General features: G+C 50.1%; 1 protein-coding gene across 1 annotated transcript; it reads right to left on the reverse strand.

Annotated features, from left to right (window-relative positions):
* Positions 1 to 339: 339 nt before the first annotated feature.
* Positions 340 to 23,713, reverse strand: Ccnf (cyclin F). The gene is made up of 17 exons (XM_051168061.1): positions 23,639 to 23,713; positions 21,681 to 21,835; positions 16,926 to 17,032; positions 15,539 to 15,606; positions 14,339 to 14,532; positions 13,850 to 13,903; positions 13,068 to 13,172; positions 12,712 to 12,789; positions 10,695 to 10,846; positions 7,687 to 7,851; positions 4,878 to 5,001; positions 4,439 to 4,619; positions 3,771 to 3,858; positions 1,801 to 1,900; positions 1,591 to 1,718; positions 1,116 to 1,285; positions 340 to 782 (listed from the first exon to the last, which is right to left on the reverse strand). Exons 1-17 carry the CDS (start codon positions 23,652 to 23,654, stop codon positions 340 to 342), a joined length of 2,328 nt encoding a protein of 775 aa, XP_051024018.1. The 5' UTR covers positions 23,655 to 23,713.
* Positions 23,714 to 26,049: the final 2,336 nt, after the last annotated feature.

The raw sequence follows: 26,049 nt of genomic DNA on the forward strand, positions 1-26,049 counted from the left end.
GGCGGCATGAGTGCTGCTGTCCAACGAGAAAAGGCTGAACTTTTTTCTTTCTGTTGTTGTTGTTGCTGTATTTCTGAGACAGGGTTTCTCTGTGTAGCCTTGGCCGCCCTGAACTCGTTTTGTAGACCAGGTTAGCGTCTGCCTCCAAGTGCTGGGATTACAGACATGCACCACCATGCCCGGCTGGGGCTAAGCTCTTCACCAAGCTCAATGTTCTGACAGCTCACACTGAACTCCCCCAAGGAATCTGTTGCCCTTCTGGGGTCTGAATAGCACCCATCTGCAGTGTCCTCGAGAAACAGCAGCCCTCCCTCGGTAAACATTCACCATGGCCAAAGCTCAGAGCTTCAGGAAGCCCAAGTCCGTGTCCTTGTCACTGTGCACTGATACATTTTGGCGCTTTACCCGTTGCTGGTGAACCCCGCTCTCTTGGGGGTTTGGGGGGCGGCATTGTAAACATGACTTCTTGGCCTGATGGTGGCAAGCTTTTGTGTTTGAGTCGCTGCCCACAGACAGCACTGAGGTAGATCGGGGAGAGGCCCCCATGCCACCATCCGGGGAGCTTATGGGACTCGCGCTGCTGACAGAGGAATATCCGGAGGTCGTGACATCCTTGCCCGGCTCTCCACTGTTGCAGAGAAGGGGCCTGGGAGCTGAGGCTGGTGGCGTTTGGTGGTTCTTGTCCTCGGGCCAGGCCTCCTCATCGCTGGACTCCTGGCAGCAGTGTTGTTCTGGGTTCAGGTAGACCACAGTGACATCAAGGAGTCCACTGGGAGCTGTAACTGTGAAAGATTTGTGGGAAGAGTCTTTACGACACAGGTGAAGTGTTAGAAGTGGCCTTACACATGTGTGGGACAGACACTCAAGTGTTCTACACACGGGAACTCCAGACAGGGTCTGTGTAAGTGAGGCCTTTCCACCAACAATGACCCAGACAGAGGCAGATACAGGTTTAGACTATATCCCCTCTCCCTGAGGGGTGGGGGGTGGGGTGGGGGGAAACCCTTGACCCCAGCGTGTCAGGTTCACACACGTCTCCCTCAGCACAGTGCCAGGTGGCCCCACAGATCACACACTGCCTGCGTGACACATCCCTCCACCGTACCACCACTCACCGTCACCCTCCTTCTCGCCTTCGCTCTCCTGGTCTCCTTCGTAGCCAGAGCAGCAGTCCAGGCTCCAGTCCAGAAGGCTGCCCAGCAGCGTCTCCTCCTGGCTCGAGAGCTCTGCGGTGGGCGTGGTGACAAAGCTGCCCCTGTCCTCCTGAAAGCTGTTCTCCCGCTTGCTGCAAGGTAGGGAGAGTACCGGATGCCCCGGTCACAGACGGCAGCACCTGGGCCCTCCGGCAAATGTCAGGGAGACTCCACCACCCTCCTACAGGGTACTATATGAACTGGATAGAGACAGCGCTGGGCCTGACCGCACAGAGCAGTCGGTTTTAGGGTAAGGCCAGCAAACCTGTCCATGTGGGCTAAGCCTGGGATCTGGTATTCCTTGGCACAAGCCTTAGGAAGCTTATACAAATGGCCGAAGTGCCGAGAAGGGAGCATGCAGTGGTGCGGTTGAGATGGACAGACAGGGTAGACCTACCGTTTGCTTCTCCTCCCGGAGGGGGAGCTGAGGAAGCTGTGGACCTCTCCCACGCTCGGGAAGGATGGGGGCTCGGGGCTCTCCTGTTTTACTCCTAATGCGGCACACAATTCTGCATAGCTTAGTACCTGTAGGGAGGCCAGAGTGAAGAACTGGAAACCCACCCAGGCACACCCACCAAGGAGCCTAGGTGACAGAGACAGGACATACCTCTTCCCGGCTGATTTCTTCAGAGCACTTATCCTCAAACCGCTGCCTCACGGCGGTCAGAGAGACCTGCCTGTAGTCTTTGGGTGCATCGTCATGGAAACTGGAAACGGACACGGAGGCAGATGCGTGAGCCTCAATGACCTGAATTTAGCCTAACTCCCCTGCCAGAGAGGACAGCAAGCTTCCAGAACCAGTGCCATTGATAAAGACACACAAGAAGCCGGGCGTGGTGGCGCACGCCTTTAATCCCAGCACTCGGGAGGCAGAGGCAGGCAGATCTCTGTGAGTTTGAGGCCAGCCTGGTCTACAAAGTGAGTCCAGGATGGCCAGGGCTGTTACGCAGAGAAACCCTGTCTCTAAAAACCAAAATATCAAAACAAGCAATGCCCAGAATGGGCAAAGCCACAAATGAACGGATGTCGGGGCCAAAGACGTTGGGAAACTGGTAAGTGGCAGCTGAAGAGTGGGGTTTCTTTTGAAGGGTAGTGAAAATGTTCTAAAAATGATCTAATACCCAATTCTGAACATACTAAAGGCAGAGTTTTTCTGTGAAGCCTTGGCTGTCCTTGATCTTGCTGTGTAGACCAGGCTGGCCTCAAACTCAGAGATCTACCCGCCTCTGCCTCCTGAATGTGAGGATTAAAGGTGTGTTTGCCACCATGGTCTGGCAAGTTATTTAACTTAAAAAATAAAAATAAAAAATTAGGCCAGGTGGTGGTAGCACATGCCTTTAATCCCAGCACTCGGGAGGTAGAGGCAGGCAGATCACTGTGAATTCCGAGGCCAGCTTAGTCTACAAAGTTAGTCCAGGACATCCAAGGCTACGCAGAGAAACCCTGTCTCAAAAAAAAAAAAAAAAAAAAAAAAAACCAAACAAACAACAAAAAAATAAAATAAAATTAGTCATGCGTTTACTTCCCAGCAACCACATGGTGGCTCACAACCATCTATGACGAAATCTGGTGCTCTCTTCTAGCCTGCAGGCAGAATGCTGTATACATAATAAATAAATAAATCTTAAAAAAAAAAAAAAAAAAAGTAAGCTAACCAGAACTGAAAACAAACAAACAAACAAACAAAACAACAACAAAACATACGCACACACACACAAAACCAGTAAAAACACAAAATCAGGAACCACAATATAAAGGCAAAAGACCCATAAAACAAACAAACAAACAACTATAAAAAATACCATGAAGTGCGTTTGTGTTGGCATCTACTGCTGGACACAGGGCCTGAGCTTAGTGCGGTTTGTATACAGTATCTGTGAGAGTCCATTAGAGAAAACTGGGTTTTCCTATTCGGGCCTTTTTCTGAGTTCCCATTAAGGGTTCTGGTGAGGTGAAGAAAGGCCAGTAAGCGTGGGGGTGCAGGTGGGAGGCTGTCAAGCAGTGCGCTCTGACGCACAGAGGATGGCTAAATTGTTGAAACTGAGGTACAGCAGACAGGCACAGGTGGGGGACTGGTGGTGGGGACCCCTTGCTTGTGGGCTTCCTCTTCTTCCTCGAGAAGACAGAGTCTATGTAAACACAGAAATAAGTCCAGCCCTGGAACTTTAAAATGCTGACCCAGGGCTGCACAGACCTGAGAGGCCGAGTTCAAGTTCTAGAACCCACCAAAGAGTGAAAAGAGCGAACTGACTCAACAGAGTTCGTATTTGATATCCACACACGCGCACACACACACATGCTATAATAACAAACAAACAAAAAACAGCAATACTGATAACAACAATTTTTAAGTATCAACCCCAGGGAAGACTTTTTGGCATGAAGAGCTGTGGGTTGAGTGATAGCTGCCATGTGCCAAAGCAAAGGTCAGCGAGCGGGTCTCATCCAGAGACACCCTTCACCTCCTCCTTTCTGAAGAGAGGGGCTGTGGAAGGCTGACAAGTAGCTCAGGTTGGCCATGACTCCCAACTTAGCGCCCCTCAGCGCTGAGACTTACAAACGTTGACAGGGACTCACCACTTTTTATAAAGGCTCAGGACGCAGGGCATGAGGTCGCGGTAAGAGAACCCAGTGAGGTCCCACAGCTGAGTGGTCCAGGGCTGTGCTGGGGAAGGAAGAGGGACAGGAATGTGACAGCGCCCCCACAATTCCCACAGCTCTGGTAGTTCTGTAACACATCCCCGGACTCAGGCTTTTAGTCCCTTTAAAATAAATACTCTTACGGACCGGCAAGATGGCTCAGGGGGCAAAGGCACTTGTCACTCAAGCCGAACGACCTAGAATCGGTTCCTGGAAGCCACACCACATGGCAGGGAAGTCCCAACTCCTGCCAAGTTACTCCTCCTCGGGCCTCCACCCTCCTACCATGGCACTGAGTGTGCACACATATGCATGTATAAATTAAGTATAAATGTAAACCACAAAACAAAAACCTAAACTATCCTTGAAAAGGCTCTGTATAAAGTCTACACACCTGTGAAAAACTTATGTATGCCTTCAGCTGGAACTGTGCCCCTCACCCACCCCAAACTGTTCTAGGGGGGCGGGGCATGCTGCTGTTTTTCCTTCTCCAGGATGGATGAGGAAGGGTTTGTTTCCAACCTTCCAACCTCTCCTATCTAAGAACTCCACCACCACCCCCCTAGCCCCCCACTCCACCCCTGCACCCCTGCACTGGTCCTTACTCTGTCCATGCATCAGTCTGGCCAGGAGCAGGGCGGCAGAGGCCAGGCAGGCAGGAGCATAGACCGACAGGCTGGTGTGCAGCAGGGAGAGCTCGCAGAGGAAGCTGCACAGGTGTTGGGTTCTAGATGGGACAGGGACCAGTGTCAGCAGGACCTCTTTATAGTCAACCACGGTAGGGATCTAGACGGAAGACGGAAGTAAACAGGGTACCTCATCCATCAGTGTCACACGGAGGCCCAGCCCGGTGGGGGTGGGGGAGCTCTGGGCCTAGATGTCCGAGCCAATGCCCAGGTTCAGAGAGGGTTTCGCGGCAGAGCAAAGACACACTGCAGTCACGGCAGTAAAGCTGACGGCCACGGCAGCTCGAACCGCCTCCCCTCTGATCTCAAACAGGAACACGGATTGCGTTCGAAGGGAAGAAGGCAAAGCCCTGCTTACCCGAATCTTCCCATCCAGGGCAGGGATGATGTCCCCCATCATTCGTACCAGGTCCTCGTACTTGTACGTGTTGTCTGTGAGCCACACGGCCTCTCTGATCGTCAGGATCTCTTTGCTGATGAACCTGGGATGGAGAGATGGGGTCTCAGCCCTGAGCCGAGGAGGGGAGCCGAGGGGACGCCTCATGGGATGACGGGATCGCTCCGGACTTAGGTGACAAAAGGGGGCTACACAGTGGACCCAACCTACCTCTGACTTAAAAAAACAGCGTTAAATGTGCTCCAGAGAGGGGGGCCGAAACAAGATGCACAGACCGAGTAGGAAAGGCAGGGCTGTAGAGCAGATACCAACATCTGCAAAAGCGCCAGGCCCCACAGAAATCTGAGTACTTCTTCCCAGCTCTTCCTGCCCCACCCCCACCCCAAACCTCTCCAGCTGGGCCTCACTTCCTCAGCTTCTGATCCCTACATAACTCAGCCATTTCTTCTCTTCCTCTCAGGGCATAGTCTATTCTGCTGGGCATTTCTGGTCTGGACTCTTTCAGATACCTCTGGCTGCTCTCTCCCTCATACCCACCTAGGCGCCCTCATGTCCTAATTTGCATTCAGAAAGGACCCATTGGTGACACTATGGTTGAATTCTAATTCTCTTCACAACCTTATGGATGAAGGCTTTTTTTGTTTTTGTTTCACCGAGCTGCGGTTGAAACCCATATACAGACTTGCCACGCAAAGCCTCTCGCTCCAGGCAACGCCCTCAGCTCCTGTCTGATCTTTTGACAGTGTCCTTTGAGTCTAAACAATGTAAATGCAAAAGTCGGTCAGCTACTGGGAGAAGCAACTGGAAGTGAAGGGCCAGACACAGCCCAGTGGCCACAGATCCTAAGAAGAGGGATGCAAATGAGCTGAGGGGAGCCCTGCTTTGAGGCCTGAGGTGACTAGTGGCAACGCGAGCAAGGGGAACAGGGGCTCTGAGAGCAAAGCCGGGGCCCCTTGGCCTGCTGGGGTTTAGACCCTAGGCGTCACACATTCCAGATCTGCCGGCTTCTAACTCTCACGTGCTGGGATTACAGGTGGGTACCACTGTGTGAGCCCCAGCTTAAAACACTGTACAGCCATTATTTATCTGCTTGTCTGTGGCTATAGCCACGCTGTTGGGTAGATGGAGGCGACAGCCTCACCGCTTTGCTGACTGGTCAGAAGACCCGCGATGTGAGATTCAGGTGAGAGCCTATTTGAAGACGGCTTGGGGTAGGATCCGCTTGTTACGCCTGAGGTTCAAGCATCCTCCTGCTGTGGTCATATGACCACACTTCTACTAGTGGCGTACGGACACCCAAAGGCACCACAGCATCCACTGGGTCTGGATACAACCACATGACTAGCCTGGCACAGAAGGCGGAATTGGCATCTTTGGTGGTCACAGGAACTAAAGCAACCAATGGAGCTTAGTTGGGAACAAAGGTCAGCTCGGGCTCCTTCTTGGCTTCATAATACAAAACCCCTTCCATCCCAGCGGCCTCGGACACTCGGCCTGCAGGCTTGTGTAGGTGTCAACTTGACATAAGATAGGCCATCTGGGAAGGACTTACTGGAGATTGGTTTGCAGGCATCTGTAGGGCATTTTGATTGGGGATTGACATGGGAGGGCCTAGCTCACTGTAGGTGGGTGGTGTGGCCCCTGGGCTGATGGTCCTGGGTGCTATAAAGTAGGTCCAGCAAGACACAAGGAGCAAGCAGTACGCCACCATGGCCTCTGCATCTGCTCCTGCCTCCACGTCCCCACCTTGACTTTCCTCAGAGTTGAACCATTAGCTGGAAGTGCAGGCTGAAATAACCCTTTCCCGACACCAGGTTGCTTTTGGTCCTAGCTTTATCACAGCAGTAGAAACGCTGAGACAGCACGCAAGAGAGCGTGGGAAGAGGCTAGCGGAAAGCTAAGGGCAACAGGAGCTACTCCTGACTCAGCAGGCCTGACAGACAGGAACAGGTCTGCAGTGCGTGTCCTCGAGGAAACAATACAGCATGCTGTGGACGTTTAGCTTAGGAGAATAAAACAATGCAAACTACACTTGGAAAAGTGCCTTCCACATCACTTCCTGAGGCAAAACAAGGGAAAGGAAGGTCCTGACTAAAGGCACCCAGTTTGGGACAATTTTGAAAAGTCAGAGTTGGCCGGGCAGTGGTGGCGCACGCCTTTAATCTCAGCACTTGGGAAGCAGAGGCAGGCGGATCTCTGTAAGTTCGAGGCCAGCCTGGTCTACAAAGCGATTCCAGGACAGCCAAAGCTACCACAGAGAAACAAAAAAAAAAACCCCAAACAAATCAAAAGTCAGAGCTGCCGGGAACAGGCAGGCTGCTGCGTAACACAGCCTGCCTCTGAGTGACATCCCAGTGGCAGGAGTAGCTCTGTTGGGGCTTTCAAGGTAGACTTGAGAATTCAAACTCGGTAGAGCAAGGTACAAGTAGCCAGCTATGACCTCTGTTGGCAACTGTCACCCTTTGGATCACGGGAAACCGTGGTCTAGCTTAGGCCTTCCTTCCCATGCTCGGGGCCCTGAGACTGTGTGGGGATACAGACCCCCCAGGAGAGGAGGTATAGTCAGGATACAAAGGGTCAATCAACTCTGCCATCCCTCCCTTGCAAAGGACACTGCAACTGGATAATACAACTGAGCCAGGTAGGACCCTTAAGATTCATTTCCCTTAAAAACCAGCTACTAGAATGGGGAAGATGGTGGCCTCTGCACCTAGGAGGGACCAGCACATCAGCACCCCAGCCCTGCCAGTTTGGCCAAGGGGCTTCTCACCGGGTACAGATGACCATGCAGGCGATGCCCAGAAGCTGGAGCTTGAATCTGGGTACCAGCCTCCTCCGCAAGTACCGGTCTACACACTCCACTGTCAGGTGAAGACACAGGCTTGTGAAGTCCTTCATTGTGGCAACTTCTACCAACCAGTCGATGAGGATGTACCTGAGGGGAGAGGGCCACCCATAAAACCAGGACAAGCATGACATCTTCAATTTCCACCCAACTCTGTTCAGCCTAAGAGGATGAGATAATCGCTTTGGAATCACCAGTTTACCAGCTCCATGGACCAGGGAGCTGGGGAGGCCCACAGCTACTTCCAGGAAACTGGGGTGGGAGGGGGGGGATTCACACATCTCTGCTCCCCCCACACCTGGTCCCCCAGTGTTCACACCAAAGCACTGGCTGAGTTCAACCCATAGTGCAAATCGGCAATGGGTACAAAAACGGGTTGCACAGCAGGGCTGGGGATGGATCAGAGCTCTCAAGACTAGACAGAGAGTTTTGGATGCTCTCCTGTCCGGGTCCTTATAACAGTGAGGATCAAAGAACCACTTAAGCCAGGCATGGGAGTGCACGCCTTTAATCCCAGCCTGGTCTCCAAAGCGAGTCCAGGACAGCCAAGCTACACAGAGAAACCCTGTCTCAAATAACAAAAAACAAGCAAAAACCAACCAAACGAAAAACCCCAAAGAACCACTTAAAGCAAGAGCCACACAGTCCCCGCGTGAATGAAACTCTCCTACTTCCCTCATCCAGCACCCCAGGTGGATGCCCAGACATAGAACGCTGACAGAAGTGTCCCTCTCTACCAGGGAGATAAAACCTGGGGACCAAGGCCATAATAATCACAGAAGAGTGTCATAAGGGCACCCCAATATTCCTAATGCCTCTTTGAACAAGAGACACTTGTTTAAAGCAGAGGGGGTTAAGTCAACAGGAAGCAAGACAGAAAAATAGTAATGACACGAGCTCCTGGGAGACGGAAGGGACAGGTCGCATTTCAGCTCAGAGAGTCATCTTCACAAGAAGGAAGTGGGGGGGATGGAAGGCGGGGGAGATGGGCCGCAGGGGAGCGGGGGGGGGGGGGGGGGACGACACACACAGGCACAGTCTACTTCCCCCTAGAAGGGTCAGGTATGAGGGTTAAAGCAGACAGGAGTGAAGAGACTAGAAGGTTCCCCTAAGCAGATAAATTCTACAAGTCTAATGATTGATTTCTCTTTCAAGATGATCATCGTGTTTACTTTATGGGTATGGGCGATGCGTCTGTGTGGCTGCATGTGCCAGGGCAGGTATGGGCAGGACGGAGAACAACCCTTGGAAGCTGGTTCCCTCCTTCCACCATGTGGGTCCTGGGAATTGCACTCAGGTCTCCAGAGTTGGCGGCAGGTGCCTCCACCTGCTGAGCCATCTTACTGGCCCCAGTGATCTGTTTTTCGAAATCAGATTATTGGGCTATCATGGGTGGGGGAACTAAAGGCAGGAATCAACAGAGTCTTTTACTGGTACCCAGGCCTTCCCAACCTGACTAGGTTGGCTGGGCTCAGAATCTCAGGGACCCACTGGTCTCTACTTCCTCAGTGCCAGGACTATAAGCACGTGCCACTATTCTCATCCCTCTGCCCCCAGTACTGGGTAATCAAACTCGAGTCCTCATTCCTGTACAGTGAGCAAATTACTCAATGAGGTCATCTCCTTGGCCCCAGCAACATCATTTAAAAAAAATATTTACTGAACACATACCGTGTTCCAAGCTTTCCCTTTGAGGAGCCAGAGGTTTCCCATTATTTTTTTAAATTTTATTTGAAATTTCAAATGAAAGCTTAAAAAAAAAAAATCATTCACATTTCCCTTTAATTCTGGTCACCCTCTAATATGCTCTGCAGCTTAGTGTGCCATTACTAATGTTTGAAAGCCAGAAGAAAGACAGTTGTGCTGGGTATCAAAGTGGCTACCCCAGGGAAGGGATGGCCAGGATAGGGATTCGGGGAAGGGGTGGAAGGGGCAATAGCTCCCTAGGTCTGACCTGTAGTCAGCGAGTGGCACAAACTATACCGATGACTATAAAGACACTTGTTAAAAAAAAGATTATAGGGGCTGGGGCTGTGGGTCAGTGGTAATTCATCATGAACAAGGTGCTGGGTTCAAAATCTAGGTCCTCTTTTATAAAAAAAGAAAAAAAAAAAGAAAAAAAAGTTGTCATTTGGCTTCAGAAACTGGAGCACCAGTCGTATCGATGTTTAGAATAGTTTAACAGGCTCTGCAGTGTTAAAAAAGACTGTAGTGGCTCACACCTATCCTCCCAACACTCAGCTGGCCAAAGCAGGGTAGACAGAAGTTCAAAGCCAGCCAGTGTGTGCTGAACAAGTATGAGTGTTGGCCTTGGGATCCCCAGAACCCATGACCAGCTGTTAACTCCAGCCTCAAAGCTGATGGGAGCCCCCAGAATAACATAGTTAGCTAGTTAGCCATGGTGGTGAGCTCTGGCTGTCTGGGAACAAGGCATGGTAGATTCATGACCTCAACTTTTGGTCTCACACACATGTGCACACACGTGCACTCATACACACATAAACACATACATGAAAATGGGGGAAAAAAAAAAAAAGAAAATGGGAAAAATTGGCTGGGCAGTGGTGGCGCACACCTTTAATCCCAGCACTCGGAAAGCAGAGGCAGGTGGATCGCTGTGAGTTCGAGGCCGGCCTGGTCTACAAAGTGAGTCCAGGACAGCCAAGGCTACACAGAGAAACCTTGTCTCAAAAAACCAAAAAAGAAAAAGAAATGAAAAAAAAAAAAAATCAAACTCAAATTTTAAAATTAGCATTAAAGGTGGAGCAGAATTAATTTCTTCATGAAAGCAAACAGCTCACTTCCTCACATACACTGACACCCACACCCACGGGAATCCTAATAAGCTGATAAAGGAATGCCACGCTGCCCTGAACAGGTGACGTACAAATTGCTGTGCCACCACACCAAACACGAGCTCTTGAAGGTCTTACCTCATCGTCTCACTGAGCCCCTTCTGCACAGAGAAGATCTGCTGCTTGTTGCCGGCCTGGGAAGCCTGGAACAGCTGGCAGACCGTTTCACTGCAGGCTTTCCCTTCTAGTCCAAGCTGGCTTCCTCCCGCGCAGGCTTTGGCCAAGGCCAGCTGCAGGGAAACACAAGGGCAGCGTAAGCACTGGCCTCCCCACTCGGAAGGGCTCCACAGGGGGCAACACAGGAAACATATTTGCCTGCCTGAGGCTCTCAACCTGTTATGCAGCACGGTCACTATCTCTAGGACAGGGACCTCATGGTACCAGTTTTCCTTTTCGTTTTATGAAATAAAACAGCCGGGTGGTGGTGGCGCACACCTTTAATCCCAGCATTCGGGAGGCAGAGGCTGGTGGATCACTGTGAGTTCGAGGCCAGTCTGGTCTACAAAATGAGTCTAGGACAGCCAAGCCTACACAGAGAAACCTTATCTTGAAAAACAAAACAAAAAAAAAATCAAATAAAATCTTACATGGGTTGCTCATTGACTCAAAAAAATAGAGAGAAAAAAAATAAACAGGACACATCAATGAGATGAGCCCCAAATACCTCATTTGAAATTGTAGCTCCAAATTCACAATTCTCCTGCCAGTCCCTTGAGGATTAAGACTCCATGCTTGGCAAATGTTACCTTTTTTTTTTTTTTTTTTTTGGTTTTTCGAGATAGGGTTTCTCTGTGATGTCCAAATGGTTTCAGATTCTCAGAAAAGGAAATGAACATAGCAGAACATAGCAGGTTAAAAAAAAAGGGTAACATAGCCAGGCGTGGTGGCGCACACTTCTAATCTCAGCACTCGGGAGGCAGAGGCAGGTGGATCTCTGAGTTCAAGGCCAGCCGGGTCTACAAAGCGAACCCAGGACATCCAGGACTACACAGAGAAACCCTGTCTTGAAAAACCAAAAGAAAGCAGGCTGAGCAAGCCAGTAAGCAGCACCCTCCCTGGCCTCTGCATCAGCTCCTGCCTGCAGGGTCCAGCCCTGTGTGATTTCACCTGGCTTCCTTCAGTGAAGGATAAGAACACAGAAGTATACGCCAAATAAACCCTTTCCTCCTCAACTTGATTTTGGTCATGGTGTTTCCTCATAGCAGTAGGGGTGCATGTGGCAGAGGACTACTTTTGGGACAACCATATGAGTCTGAGAGGCTTGGTGGCAAACCATGAGCCATCTCACTAGTCTACTTTTTTTTTTTTTTTTTTGGTAAGTGTTTGACAGTCTTTCCAGGCATGAACACGATGATATGTGACTAAGAGCAGCCTGGAGCATCTGCCGAGCTCTGGCTTCTTTCCTAAGCGCTTGAAGTGTTGGGTATCTCCCGTCCATGTGGTGGGGCAGTAAGGACGAACTTCCCTTTTGTGGACAGCCGCAATGGTTCCTTTGATTGGCTCTGAAGCAGGCCCACCCCCGACCCCCATCACTGTTCAATTTGGCCCCGAGGGCCTAGCCTGCAAGTTCCCTGCTGTTGGCAGGGCAGGGTCCACTGAAAGCCAGTTAGAAATTCTTGATTTCCTGGCTGGATGAGTAAGGCCAGAACCGACTGACTGACTGACTGACTAGAACGCCACACAATCCTTTTAGTCTCAGACAGCCTAACATTTGTTCTCACAATAAGCATGGCTGGTCTGCAGAACAACTTTCCAAAGTGAGTGACATGAATTTTGATGCAGCACTTAGAATGAGGAGTCAGACAGGCAAGTGTGGAGACGGGAAAAGCACTTCTGGTGGTCTTCTTATACACTCAGGACTAAGCACCAGCGGCTGAAGACAGTTCACTGCTCTCACAGATGACACTGGTTCAATTCCCAGCACCCACATCAGGTGGCTCACAACTGCCTGTGACTCTGATTTCAGGAAATCCAACGCCCCTCTGTGGTCTCCACAGGCATTCCATGCACATGGTGTACACGCGCACACACACACACACACACACACACACACACACACACACACACACACACACACCCCAGGTTTCCATGTCACCTGTGCTTCCCAGAAGCCTTTGGCGGCGTAGTCCCTGAGTTTCCGGAAGCTGTGGAGGCACCGTCCAGGATCAGATGTCTGTCAGCAAGGGAAAGTCCCCATTACAAAGCTGTGTCCTGAGAGGGAACTGCCCCACGGGTCCTTAAATGTCTCTTCTCATCCTCTTCACCTGCACTGGCTCCCCCAACCTTTACCCCCAAACATCTTTTGGGGTTGGGGTGGGGGGTGTTTGATAGCAGCTCAGTGCTCAGAAGGGCCCCAAGCTCCAGAACTCAGGAGCTGAGCAAAGAATCCTCCCTTCAACCCAGGACCACGTGAAGCCGTGCCCACGTGGCCTCTCCCACAGCACCACTTACATCCATCCTTCTGTCACTTTCCCAAAGGACGTAGGAGCTTGCCAAGCACCCCTGATGAGCAGACTCTTCAAAAAGGCCATGAGCCTGCTTCCTCTTCTCCTCGTCCTAGAGTCGGACCAAGCACAGACAGATGCTTTCTCTCACCAGCCACCCTCTTCCGTGTCTACACCTCTCAGTAGTCACACTCAAGAGTGACGACACGGATGACCACACCGGAGCAGAGACGGTGCTACTACACAAACGGGGCTCACGCTCACCAACCAGCCAACAGGGAGCACGGCTTCGCGGCTCTGCTTTTTCTTACTAGTGCGGTGGGGGGGGGGGGCACAGCCCCAGGTGATGTCACAGGGAAACCCCTTAAACATTATGGATGGAGGGATTGGTGGCTCTTAGCGCTCATCTGCCTCACTTGTCCTCCACAGCCTTTTGTGGCACTTACCTGGAAGCTACTACCTACCCCAACCCTGGAAAAGGGACCCACAGACCACAAAGCCTGTTAAAAGCCTCAAAAGGCGAGAATGCTGTGAGGCCCACCGACAGGAGAGCTGTGCGGTGGAGCTGGTACCACCATCTTCTTGGTTCCCAGCACAGCCAGCTTCTGGGATCACACTCACTGGTCTGGTTTACCTCTCTCAAAGGCAGTGTGGGTGGAGGCAGGATCTCTCTCTACCAAGGACCACCTCAGACACTCCCTTTTGTAGCTTTTCAAGACCTATGTGGATCTAGGCCACTGAACGGGCAAACAAGGCAAGGTCTACGTACAGAGGGAAAACTTAACTTACCTCAAAAAGGTTCAGCACTCTGCCTAAGCAGTGCAGTATGGAAGCTTTATGGGTCTTAAAAAAAAAAAAAAAAGATGAGTGTGATTCTCAGCAGAATCTGAACTCTCCGTGGCTCTGTGCACATTTCTACCCTATCACTACTCCCAGATTTCAGTTTTCACCTATGGCTGTTTTATTCAGCCAAATCCTTGGTTTCCAGCCACCAACATGTTCACCAAGATCTCTGACCTCATCCCAGCTCATCCCAGGACCCAAGACGTTAAGATGAGCGTGCTCTCTCCCTCTCCCCCCCCCCCCTTCCAGGAGTACTATAGACAGAGCCCAGGGCTTCCAGCATGCTCTGTGAAAGCTCCAGCACTGTGCCAACCTTCTGTCCATCCCCTTCTTGACTTGGCGTGGCCCAGGGAATCTACCTCAGGTTTCCCTCTGGTCTGGGCCTTGAGCTAGATTCACGGCCGCTATGCCTCGGTGGGCCTTGCCAGGACTTACTCTTTGTAACTGACACTCCGCCCTGAGGCTGTCATGGACCACGGCCTTACAGCAGCTTCCAGACACTGACCACGGTGGGCGGATGAAGAGCCAGATGAAGGGCTCAGAACCTGTATTCAGTCTCTCAGCCATACTGAAGAAGCGGGAGGCCTTCAGGCCATTCACTTCTGCACAGGCCTCATCCGACACAGACACTGCGGGGGGGGGGGGAAAACAGGACAAAGCCATGATGTCTCCTGGTGGTGGCGGGATGGGGGTGGGGTGTGTGTGTGTGTGTGGAATGAGCAAAGATCTCTAGTGTTTTGGCAAAGTCTAAAAGCACAAGCCTGCCACAGTGCAAAGCTCTGGACAGAAGAGTTCGGCGGCTGCGGCTCCCCACGCTCCCCATTTTGTTCGGGTGATCTCTGAAGCACAGCCCCCCTCTAGAGTCCTCCAGGGCGCCTGCAGTGTAACCATCAGGGGACAGCGCCTTCTCCCACATCCTCAACCTTCCTCCTGGAGGGTAGTGACCCTGCAAATGGTTGGAAGGAAAGGTTCTCTTAACAACGAGAACGTTCTAAAATAGGAGTGACAATGACTGCACAACCCTAGGAAAATGCAAAAAACAAAGAAAGAAATAGCTAACAGCCACAGACTATGCACTGCGTAGGGACACGGATGACACCTGGGAATGGACAGCTGACAGCAAGGGAGGGGCAGGGCAAGTGCTCATAGGATCTCTTAGCCCTAATGGTCCTGTCAGCCGCAGAAGGAAGGGGCCCATGAGCAGGACCGATCTTTACGATGTAGGATACAGGATTCTACGCTCTAAAAGTTCTGTCTTGGAGACTGCAACAACATAACTGAGGCAGGCTATAGGCAAACTGTTGTCACATGGAACCATAGCTGCCTGTGCCCATGCCCTACAGTACAACCAAGGGAAGAAGATTCCTGTGTCCTCGCATAGCCTCGGTGTCACCTGGGCTGAAGGCCACGGAGGGCAGCAGGAGACAGGCCGATGTGCCTGAGCAGCCTCATTACAAGGCTTTTCTCAGTCATCCTTTACTGACCCAACTTAGGAAAAGAGGTGACTTCCTTAGGACCTATGTCCAAGTGTCCAGGGCAGACATAGGGCCCCGGCCGTCAGCAAGAACAACTGTTTAAATCTCAGAAGGGCTGAAAGCATGTGCTTATCTCAAGTGCCAACACACAGGGACTTACAGCCTTCATTGTAGAGGTAGGCAATTCCCAACTTCACAGCAGCTTCGAAATTTCCCTTTTCAGCAGCCCTAAGGCAGTAAGAACAGAAAACACATTATTTTATGTCATAAAGGTTATCTGCCACCACAGCACTTAAACAGCTGAAATGCTTATTTCCTGGCTGATTTTTTTTTCATGGAAAGTAATCACATACTGTTTACTGATTCCATGCTACAACGTGGATGGACCCTAACAACCCTTTGCCAGCCACAAAAGGTCAAGCAGTCTATGATTCTGTTTACAGGAGATGTCTACAACTGGCAAATCCAGAGACAGGAAATAGGTAACAGATTCCCCAGGGCTTTTGAGGTTGCAGGGAGAGGGGGCAATGCCTGCTAAACAGTACAAGATTTCTTTTTAGGATGTTAAAATTAGATCTAAGTTGCATCATGTTAAATTTGTGGAACTGTAACTACACTAAAATCCAACAAGCTAGCCGGGCAGTGGTGGCGCATGCCTTTAATCCCAGCACTAAGGAGGGAGAGGCAGGCAGATCTCTGAGTTTAAGGCCAGCCTAGTCTACAAAGTGAGTGCAGGACAGCCAAGGCTACAAAGAGAAACCCTGCCTCGGGAAAAAAAAAATCCAACAAGTTCTTCCTTCAACTCCAGCCAGGCGAATCTAGCACCCTCTTTTGGCATCTGTGGGCACGGCACACAGGTAGTGCAGACACACACACACAGACTCACACACGCACACATAAAAGTAGATCTTTTTTTTTAAAAGAAGAAATATACTCAAGCATGGCATCCTGCAACTAGAGTTACCTACCTGGGCTGCTCTGGGAGCTCAAGTTGGTGAGGGCCTGGGAAACAAATGCTCACAAGGAAAATTCTATGCTGAGTTAGTTTCTCAGTTGTGATTAGAAAAGGCTCTGGCTCATCCCAAGGACGTGCTCTGGAGCCACTGGTGGTCTTGGAGACAGTGGACCTGGTCACTGGCACCCAAGGTGACAGATTATAGGTTTGCCCCCTCTGGTCCTCTCTCTCAGTCAGGACTACAGTGAAGGGGTGAGTCATCTGTGACCAAACTATAAAAGGACTGAAGTTAACTTGGTTTTGAACAAAGGAAAAGATAGCTCAAAAAAAGCTTCTGCGAGGAGGTGACTCACATCTGAATCAATCGGGACTAGTTACAACCCAAGTGGGACCCTCTGGAGGCAGGGCAGGCACAGAGGACAGGCAATGACCCGGCCTGCTGGAAGCAGCAGTGTGACTCAGTAGCCGGGTCTCTTTCGGGGATGAGAGCAATAGGAAAACAAGTCCTGGATCAGGTTCGGGGACACTAGCCAGCACGGGAAGAACACCAAAGGCAGGAGATCAAAGTGCCACTGTCAGAGCACGGGCATACCTCTCAAAGAGCTTCAGGTTCTGCGGAGACGGCCACAGCTCTTGGAAGCTGGCAGATGCCCACACACTGGCATGGTTGTCCACAAGATACTTCAGGTGGGAGTGTACCTGCAGAGCCATGAGAGCCACATGTGCGTTACTGAGGGACTTCCCAATCCATGTTCCTGGAGGCTCTTGAAGAGGGTACATATATAGATGTACCGGTCTTGGGGGGGGTGGGGGGGACGGGACCAACCCAGTTTCTATGTATAAAAATAAGACTCTATACAAAGGTACAGAGAACAGAAGCCAGAAAAGAGTTTCTCTGAAGTTCCGAGGAAGGAGGAACAATGGCACCAGAGGAAGGAACAAGCACCCTGGTTAAGAAGAAAAATGAGTCTGACATGGGAGTGCACACCTTTAATCCCAGAACTCAGAAGAGACAAAGGCAGGCAGGCCAGCAGAGGAGGAGGAAGAGGAAGAGGAGGGGGAAAGGGGGAGGAGGAAGAAGGGAGGGAGGGAGGGAGGGAGGGAGGGAGAGAGAGAGAGGAGGGAAAGAAGGAAAAAGGACACCTTTGCAAAGAACTGGAGAAATGGGCTGGTGCCAAGCAGGGCAGAAGTCCATCTTGTGCTGGGCAGCGGTGGCACACACCTTTATTCCTAGGACTTGGGAAGCAGAAAAACAGCAGATCTCTAAGTTTGAGGTCAGACAGGTCTAGAGAGAGTTCTAGGACAGTCAACAGCCAACAGGCTACACAGAGAAACCCTGTCTTGGAGAAACCGAAAGGAAAGAAAGTAAGAAAGAAAAAAAAAAGAAAAGCACTGGGCGATGGTGGCGCATGCCTTTAATCCCAGCACTTGGGAGGCAGAGGCAGGTGGATCATTGTGAGTTCTAGGCCAGCCTGGTCTACAAAGCGCGTCCAGGATAGCCAAGGCTACACAGAGAGACCCTGTCTCAAACAACAACAATAACAACAACAACAACACACATACACAAAACAAAACAAAAGAAAGAAATCTATCTTGCTATTCTCTGCCTAGCTGGGACCCCCTGGTGGGATCATGATGTGGGACACGGAAGTTACAGGAATTCAGGGAAAGACTGCGTCCTGTAATGGCGATCTGGAGAGCATCTATCCCAGGCAGATAGAACACAGTCAGCACTTTAAAGGTTGCACTGTAGTTAACTTTAGCACCCTACGCTTCCATAGGTGTGTTGTGATAGTAAAGACACCTATAGGTGTCATACGATGGTGTCTGTGCTGGTGTTTTCAGCCAATTCACTGTACTCTCTAGGGCAAACCAAAGGCTACAAAATAACTCAAATCCATTCTGGCACTGCAGGATAGATGGGATTTGTCTTTAAAAGGGTTTTGTTTGTCTTGTTCTGTCTCCCCGCCCCCCCCTGGGGCTGAGAGAAAGCTCAGAAGTTAAGAGCACTGACTGCACTCACAGAGGTCCAGAGTTCAATTCCCAGCAACCACAGGGTGGCTCAAAATCATCTATACTGAGATCTGGTGCCCTCTTCTGGCCTGTAGGTGCACATGCAGGCAAAACACTGTGTACATAATAATACATAAATAAATCTTAAAAAAAAGTTAGTCTCACTATGTAGCCTATAGGCAACTTAAACTGTGGGTCACACACAAAAAAACCTGGGACAATAGTAAAAGATTTCTGAATATGCAAAAACCAAAACTAAATTGAACTGACATGCTTGCCTCACAGGATTGACCACACAACACACAAACACACAACACACAAACATGACCACGCATGCTGTTGTCAACACAACTGATGCAGTTTCCTGCTCTAACAGCAAAACAGTCAGTGAATTCTAATACACACAGGCTTTCCGTGTCTCCTAACACCAATCCTCGGGCACTAACTGATATCATTTTGGATTGTAGCCTTAGAATATTTGATCCTTGCCAGTTGGTGGTGGCGCACACGCCTTTAATCCCAGCACTCTAGGAGGCAGAGGCAGGCGGATCTCTGTGAGTTCGAGGCCAGCCTGGTCTACAAAGCAAGTCCAGGACAGCCAGGGCTACACAGAGAAACCTTGTATTGAAAAACCAAAAACCAGAAACCAGAAAACAAAACAAAACAAAAAACAAAAAAGAATATTTAATCCTTAAAATTTATTCTTGACTCCAGTTTCATAAAATTAAAAATCGGTAAGTGAAGGGACTGGAGACGGCTCAGTGGTCAGGAGCACCTGCTGCTCCTGCAGAGAACCACAGTTCAATTCTTGGCACCTACGCGGTAGCTCCAAATCATCCCTAACTCAAGTTCCAGAGGACCCAGGGATCCCTCCCCAGGCAGGAGGCATGTATGTTTTACACATACAGATCTGCAGGTAAAACATCCAGACACATAAAATAAGATTACTATATGTATTTTAATTGTTAAATACATCTTATCTTAGAACAGAATTTCTAAAAACAAAACAAAAAACCCCAGAAATCTCTTTTTTGTGTGTGTGAGACAGGTTTCTCTCTCTCTCTCTCTCTCTCTCTCTCTCTCTCTCTCTGTGTGTGTGTGTGTGTGTGTGTGTGTGTGTGTGTGTGTGTGTGTGTGTGTTTCTGGCTGCCATGTAGACTAGGCTAATCTCAACAAAGATCCTCCTGCTTGTCCCTGAGTGCTGGGATTAAGACCTACACTACCAAACCCGGCTCTACTCCTGCCACCTAAAAATTCTTTTTTTTTTGGTTTTTTGTTTTTTCAAGACAGGGCTTCTCTGTGTAGCCTTGGCTGTCCTGGACTCACTTTGTAGACCATGCTGGCCTCAAACTTATATCAATCATCCTGCTTCTGCCTCCCAAGTGCTGGGATTAAAAGCACGCGCAAGCACACCTAGCCTTTTTGGTATTTGCTTTTGTTTTTTGTTTTGTTTTGTTTTGTTTGAGACAGGGTTTTTGTGTAGCCTTGGCTATCCTGAACTCACTTTGTAGACCAGGCTGACCTTGAACTCACAGAAATTAGTCTGCGTCTGCTGGGATTAAAGATGTGTGCCACCACTCCTGGCTCACTTAAAAATTCTTGTGAACACTACCTTACTCCTCTGTAATTTTATTATGTGTATGGTATACATGTGTATGAGTTATAACACACATATGCCACAGCATGTGTGTGTGCAAGTCAGTGAACAGCTTTCGGGAGTTGGTTCTTTTCCTGGGATTATAGGCATGAATCTCCATGTCCAGTTCATGATTTTTTTCCATTTTTAAGTTTTATTTACAAAAAAAAAAAAAAAAAAAAAAAAAAAAGAAAAAAAAAAAGGAGCCGGGCGTGGTGGCGCACGCCTTTAATTCCCAGCACTCGGGAGGCAGAGGCAGGCGGATCGCTGTGAGTTCGAGACCAGCCTGGTCTACAAAGTGAGTCCAGGACAGCCAAGGCTACACAGAGAAACCCTGTCTCAAAAAACCAAAAAAAAAAAAAAAAAAAAAAAAAAGTTTTATTTATATTTTAGGTAGGTATATGAGTATTTTGGGTACCACATGTATGCCTGGTACCTGAGGAAACAGAAAACATATTAAATCCCCTGGAACTGCAGTTACAGATAGCTGTGAGCCTTCATGCGGGTGCTGGGAACTGAACTCTGGTCCCCTGGCAGAGCGCTGCTCGTCACTGCTTAGCATTTCTCCAGCCCACTGTCTTCTTGAGACGCAAATGTTTCTCTCTTGATGGCAAACACCGCATTGAGTTGTGTCAGCTCTCAGTGTGTAGTCCCTATAAATGAAACATCTTCAAGCTCCTACCAATACTATCACCCTTGTCTGACAGGCATGATGCTGAAGGCATGCAATCTTAGCACGTGAGGCAGAAGCAGGGGATCAGGAGTTCAAGGTCAGCCTTGGCCCCAAAGGCACTTTTGGGCCATCCTGAGCTAAGTGAGACACGGTCACTTCCCCAGGAAGAAGTGGGTAAAGTGGTACATGCTGCTTATCCCAATCCTCCAGAGGTCAAGGTGAGAGGAGTCGGAGTTCAAGATCAGTCGTGACTACTTGAGTCTCTTAATCAATCAGCCAATCAAACCACTCTTGGGGCTAGAGAGATTAAAAGCATTGGCTGTTCATCTGGGGGGTGGGGGGGTAGTGGGGGGTCAATTCCTAGCACCCACAGGCATCTGATAACCTTATGTAACCTATGAGGATCAGACACCTTCTTCTGGGCTCTGCAGGCCCTGCAAGCACAGACATGCAGGCAAAACACTCACATACATAAAATAAAATAAAATAAATCTTAGCGGTGTCTGTGTGTGTGGTGTAGGTGTGTTGTTAGTGGTGCATGCCTCTAATCCCAGCACTTGGCAGGCAGATCTACAGGACAGGCAGGGCTACAAAGAAAAGCCCTGTCTCAACCCCCCCCCCCCAAAAGAGAGAGAGAGAGAGAGAGAGAGAGAGAGAGAGAGAGAGAGAGAGAGAGAGAAACCCTGTCTCAAAAAAAAAAAGCCGGGCGGTGGTGGCACACGCCTTTAATCCCAGCACTTGGGAGGCAGAGGCATGTGGATTGCTGTTGAGTTCGAGGCCAGCCTGGTCTACAAAGTGAGTCCAGGATAGCCAGGGCTGTTACATAGAGAAACCCTGTCTCAAAAATCCAAACAAATAAATAAGCAAATTAGTTAAGTAATTAAAATAATAAAATTTTAAAAAAGAAAACCACCCACTTCTTTTGCTTTATCTTTTGAGTCAGAGGCTTATTTGACATCTAAGAACATGAGGTCTTTACAGTTCAGCCAACAGAGGATTGGTACAGTTTCCATATGGCGACTTACAGCTCGGACAGCGAGAATGTCCCCAACAGAGAGCAATTTCAGGATATGAAGGAGTACATCTTCTGGGAGACTCAAGATGGTTAAGTTCCGGGGCCTCCTTTTGAGTCTTCGCTTGGTAGGATAACAGAAACACTTGGCACACCTACAGTGGATCACTTCAGGGAAAAAAAAAAAACCAAAAGCCTTGGTGAGATGAAAAGTTCTATCTAAAGACGATTTCATAGTTACTGTCCTCTATTCCCACAAGGACTAGGCCTAAAACTAAATAAAGTATACACTATGAATCACTTAACACACCACCACTCCTTCAATACCCGACAAATGTTCATGGAGAGTGACGGGGACCGTGGAACTTGAACGTTGGAAACTTTCTGATCCAGGATCCATAGGACAATGAGAAAGGGGGTGAGGGTGGGGAGACAGAAGCAGCCAACACTGGTGAATGTTTCTTTGAATTGTGGCTTGGCGGGGGGGGGGGGGGGGGGGGGGGGGGGGGGGGGGGGGGGGGGGGGGGGGGAAGGCGAGAAATGGCTTAGCAACAAAGGCTAACTCACACAACCAGTCAACAAAGCTCCCTTGGAGTTTTGTTCCCTAAGATGGGGTCCTCTGGTGGCCAGGCTGGCCTCAAATTCACTCAAAAAAGCTGAGGCTGCCCTTGAACTCCTGATCCTTGCTCAGTGTTAGTCACCAGCTGACTTCGTTTATATTTGCACATGTGACTGAAGAATATAATGTTCAGTAGGGACTAGAAACTTCCATAGCAAAGACTGCGGACTCAAATTAGACAGGTAGTCAGCCCCAGAGCAGGTCCAGCTTAGCAGATGGTCAGAGATGCCCAGTCCCCAGACCCAGTGAGCTCATAGTGAAAGCTGATCGGTAAGATCTACAGCAGTGGTTCTCAGCCTTCCTAATGCTGTGACCCTCTAATACAGTTCCTCATGTTGTGGTGACCCCCATCCCCCCCTACCCCAGCCATAAAATTATTTCACTGCTACTTTGTGACCGTAACTGTGCTGTCATAAACTGTAATGTAAATATCTGATATGTGACCCCTGTGAAAGGGTCATTAGACTCTAAAGGGGTCCAACCCACACGTTGAGAACCAACGACTTAAGATGCCACAGTAACTGGGTCCAGCCACGCTCCTCAGATGGGCTCTTCCCTCTCTCCACGGCGGGCTGTTCTAATGTTTGCTTCAGCAATTGATTTTTCATTCAGTGCCCACGGCTTTTTCCTTTATTTTACAAGACCCCCCCCCATACCACACTTTTCAGGAACGTTAACGTCCTGCCTCTCTGTCTATAAAGCTCCCATTTTTCCTCCCCACACTGAAACAAAGTGGCTGCTCCCCAGATCTTGGTAAGCCTTTCCGAATGGAGGTCTCTAGACTGCTGCCCACTCCCAAACTCTCAACTTGAGTATTATCGGAAACTAAAGAAACCGTACCGCAAAAGCCAAATGCATACCCAGAGCTACAGTTCTCAAACATTGTACGATTATTGTCGTAACAGTTTTCTGATTCACCTGCCCTAGGACAGACAACTGGAGCAAGTGAAATAGCACCCTCAGGTCGTGCGACATTTTCTCAGAACAGATCCTGGTGCCCCCGCCGCCGACTGTAGCTGCGGATGCCACACTCAGGTAAATCCAGCCCCAAGAGCCCGGACAGTACTTGAGGTCGATCTAGATAGTGGGGGTCTCTCTCGACTTCGCGGAGAAGTGAACTCGTTTTTTTGTTGGGCAGAGAACCTGAAATCTCCCCGGGATAACAGCAGAAGCGTAGGCGCCGGGCGGACATTTAAACCGCGCGAACCAGCTCGCTAGTCGGGGGATCCGCGCCTACCCAGTGCTTTGGGGGATGCGACGCGCCCTTCCCGGGTCATAGCGGCTCGGGTCCATCCTCCTCCGGCCTCGGTTCTACTTGACCCACCGCCTGCCCGGCTCCCGCCAGCACTCACCGCCGCCGCTCCCCATCGCCGAGCTCACACCACTGCCGTCTTAGACTGCTCGCGAGCGCGCCCGCGCCTGGGGCAAGTGCGCCGAGCGCCACACGCAGGCGCGGTCCCCACCCCCGCCCCGTTTTCAAAAGCGCCTGCAGCTCCTACTGGTAGGAGCACCGAGTTACGCCCCCCAGATCTCCAGCCTCTCCCGCCCCACAGGTTCTGAGCACTTGGGATTGGCTACACCAGGACGCAAATTCAAACGCTGATTGTCTATAGGCTTATCACCTGGCTGACCCGCCTTCTCCGCTGGGCGGGGACCGGGGAGAAACTCAGCAGGCGCCGGCGGGCTATCCCAAAAAGCCCGCCCGAAGCCTGAGGGTACTCTTCTTCCTCGCACACTTGTCCGTACCTCAGTGAACCGGTCGTGGGTGTGTCCACGGTACTACCTATCCCTCCACGCGAGCTTCCGGCCAAGGAGACTGTATTTGGAGATCCCGACTCAAACATGATATGGAGGTTGCTTGGAGCGCCAATCTCTTTGGGCTCCCTCAAAAACGTTCTGTCCTACATCTCATGACTTGGGGTTCACATTGTGCCCAGTATTCACAGTCATATTCTGCTGGGCAATGAGCAGCATCGTGTCCCGCCTCCTCATGAGATGATCTGCCGAGGAAAGAAACATTGTCCCGTAAGAGTGGGGAGCAAGGAATCTACCCAGGCTTCTCCACACAGCTAGGAACTACCTTCATCCTACCCCCACTTCCCCTCCCCGCCTGCATGCTTACTTGGGGTGACTGCTCCTGCGTGCTTCTTGGGGTACCTGTCCTGTGTGTGGAAGGCAGAAGATAAGAAAGAGAACCCTAGGGCAAGACCTCGGCTTGCTGGTTCACGCGTAGACCCTCACACTTAACTCCTGTCTCTTTTCCTGGCTTAGAGTACTGTTTCTCGTTTTGTTACTTTTTTGCTTTCCGTCTTTGAACTTTGTTACTTTGTTACCTGTCCCTGCGGGTTTTCAGAATTTGCTTTTGGTAGCGCGTGGAACAAACAAACAAAAAACCCTAAATCTAACTATGGGTAAGTCAGGTGTCAGGTGTCAATCACATCTCAGAATCCATAACACTGTCTCTGGGCCCGTTTACTCAGAGTTACAAAGTCATCAGCTATCTTTTTAGCTCTACCCTGTTCTTTGTGCGGTACTCCGTTTCTCTTATTTATTCCCAGGCAGGATTTGTTAGTTTTGATACAGGGTCTCCCCATGGCCTAATTAGCTTCAGCTGCCAACCTGACACTGCTTAGAAGCACCTGAGGGAGACTCTGTTTCGCGTTGGCTCAGATCAGACTGGTTTGTGGCCATGTGGAGGGATTGATTGGTGTGATTTATGATTGGGCGAGAGGGTCCAGCCTCTCACTACCTTCAGTGGCACTATCCATTGGTAGGCAGGCCAAGGCTATATAAGAAAGCTAGCTGAGTCTGGCGGTGGCGACAGAGGAGGCATTGGCGTACATCGTAATCCCAGTGCTAGGAGGCAGAGGCAGGTGGATCTCTGTGAGTTCAAACACAGCCTGGTCTACAAAGCAAGTCCAGGACAGCCAGGGCTACACAGAGAAACCCTATCTAGAAAAAGCAAAAAGAAAGAGAGAGAAAGAGAAGTAGGTGAGCATGATGCAGGGAAGAAGCGAATGAGGAAGCTAGCCACCACTGCTCTGGCTTCCTTCAGTGGTGGATTTTGACCTAGAAGTGTAAGGCAAATAAATTACTTTTGGTCATGTTGTCTGTTACAGCAACAGAAAGCAAACTAGAACACCCCATGTAGCCCAGGCTGGACCTACAGCTTGAGGTCTGCCCTGCTTCAGCCTCCTGAATGTTGGGTTAGAGTCGTGCACCACATCACCTAGCCAAAATAGTGTTATGTTTCGGAACCAGGTGTTCTCTTGGCTGTAGATTGGATCACGCTGTAGCTTTACCTCTTGGTCCCACTGTGGTGAACCGCTAGGGGTAACCTAGGCTAACAGCTGCTGCTATAGAGTGTAAGGTATATCAATTCCCCATCAGGCTTTGAGGGATAAGAGAACTCAGGAAAAGGCAGCTCTTGGGAGCTGAGGATTGAAGGGACCAGTGTACTTCAGGTCCTCTGGACACTGGATTAGACACAGACCACACCCAAACACCAGTTTCCAAGCACAAACCAAATGCAAAAAAAGATCCTTTATTAAGTGAGGCAAAGTGGCTGAATCTGAACTGGATAGAAACTACAGCAAATAGCCAGGTGTGGTAGCACACGCCTTTAATCCCAGCACTAGGGAGGCAGAGGCAGGCGGATCACTGTGAGTTTGAGGCCAGCCTGTTCTACAAAAGCGAGTCCAGGACAGCCAAGGCTACACAGAGAAACTCTGTCTGGAAAAACAACTCCCCCTCCAAAAAATAC

Source organism: Acomys russatus, chromosome 25 (genome assembly GCF_903995435.1).
Source record: "Acomys russatus chromosome 25, mAcoRus1.1, whole genome shotgun sequence".
Classification (NCBI taxonomy): domain Eukaryota; kingdom Metazoa; phylum Chordata; class Mammalia; order Rodentia; family Muridae; genus Acomys; species Acomys russatus.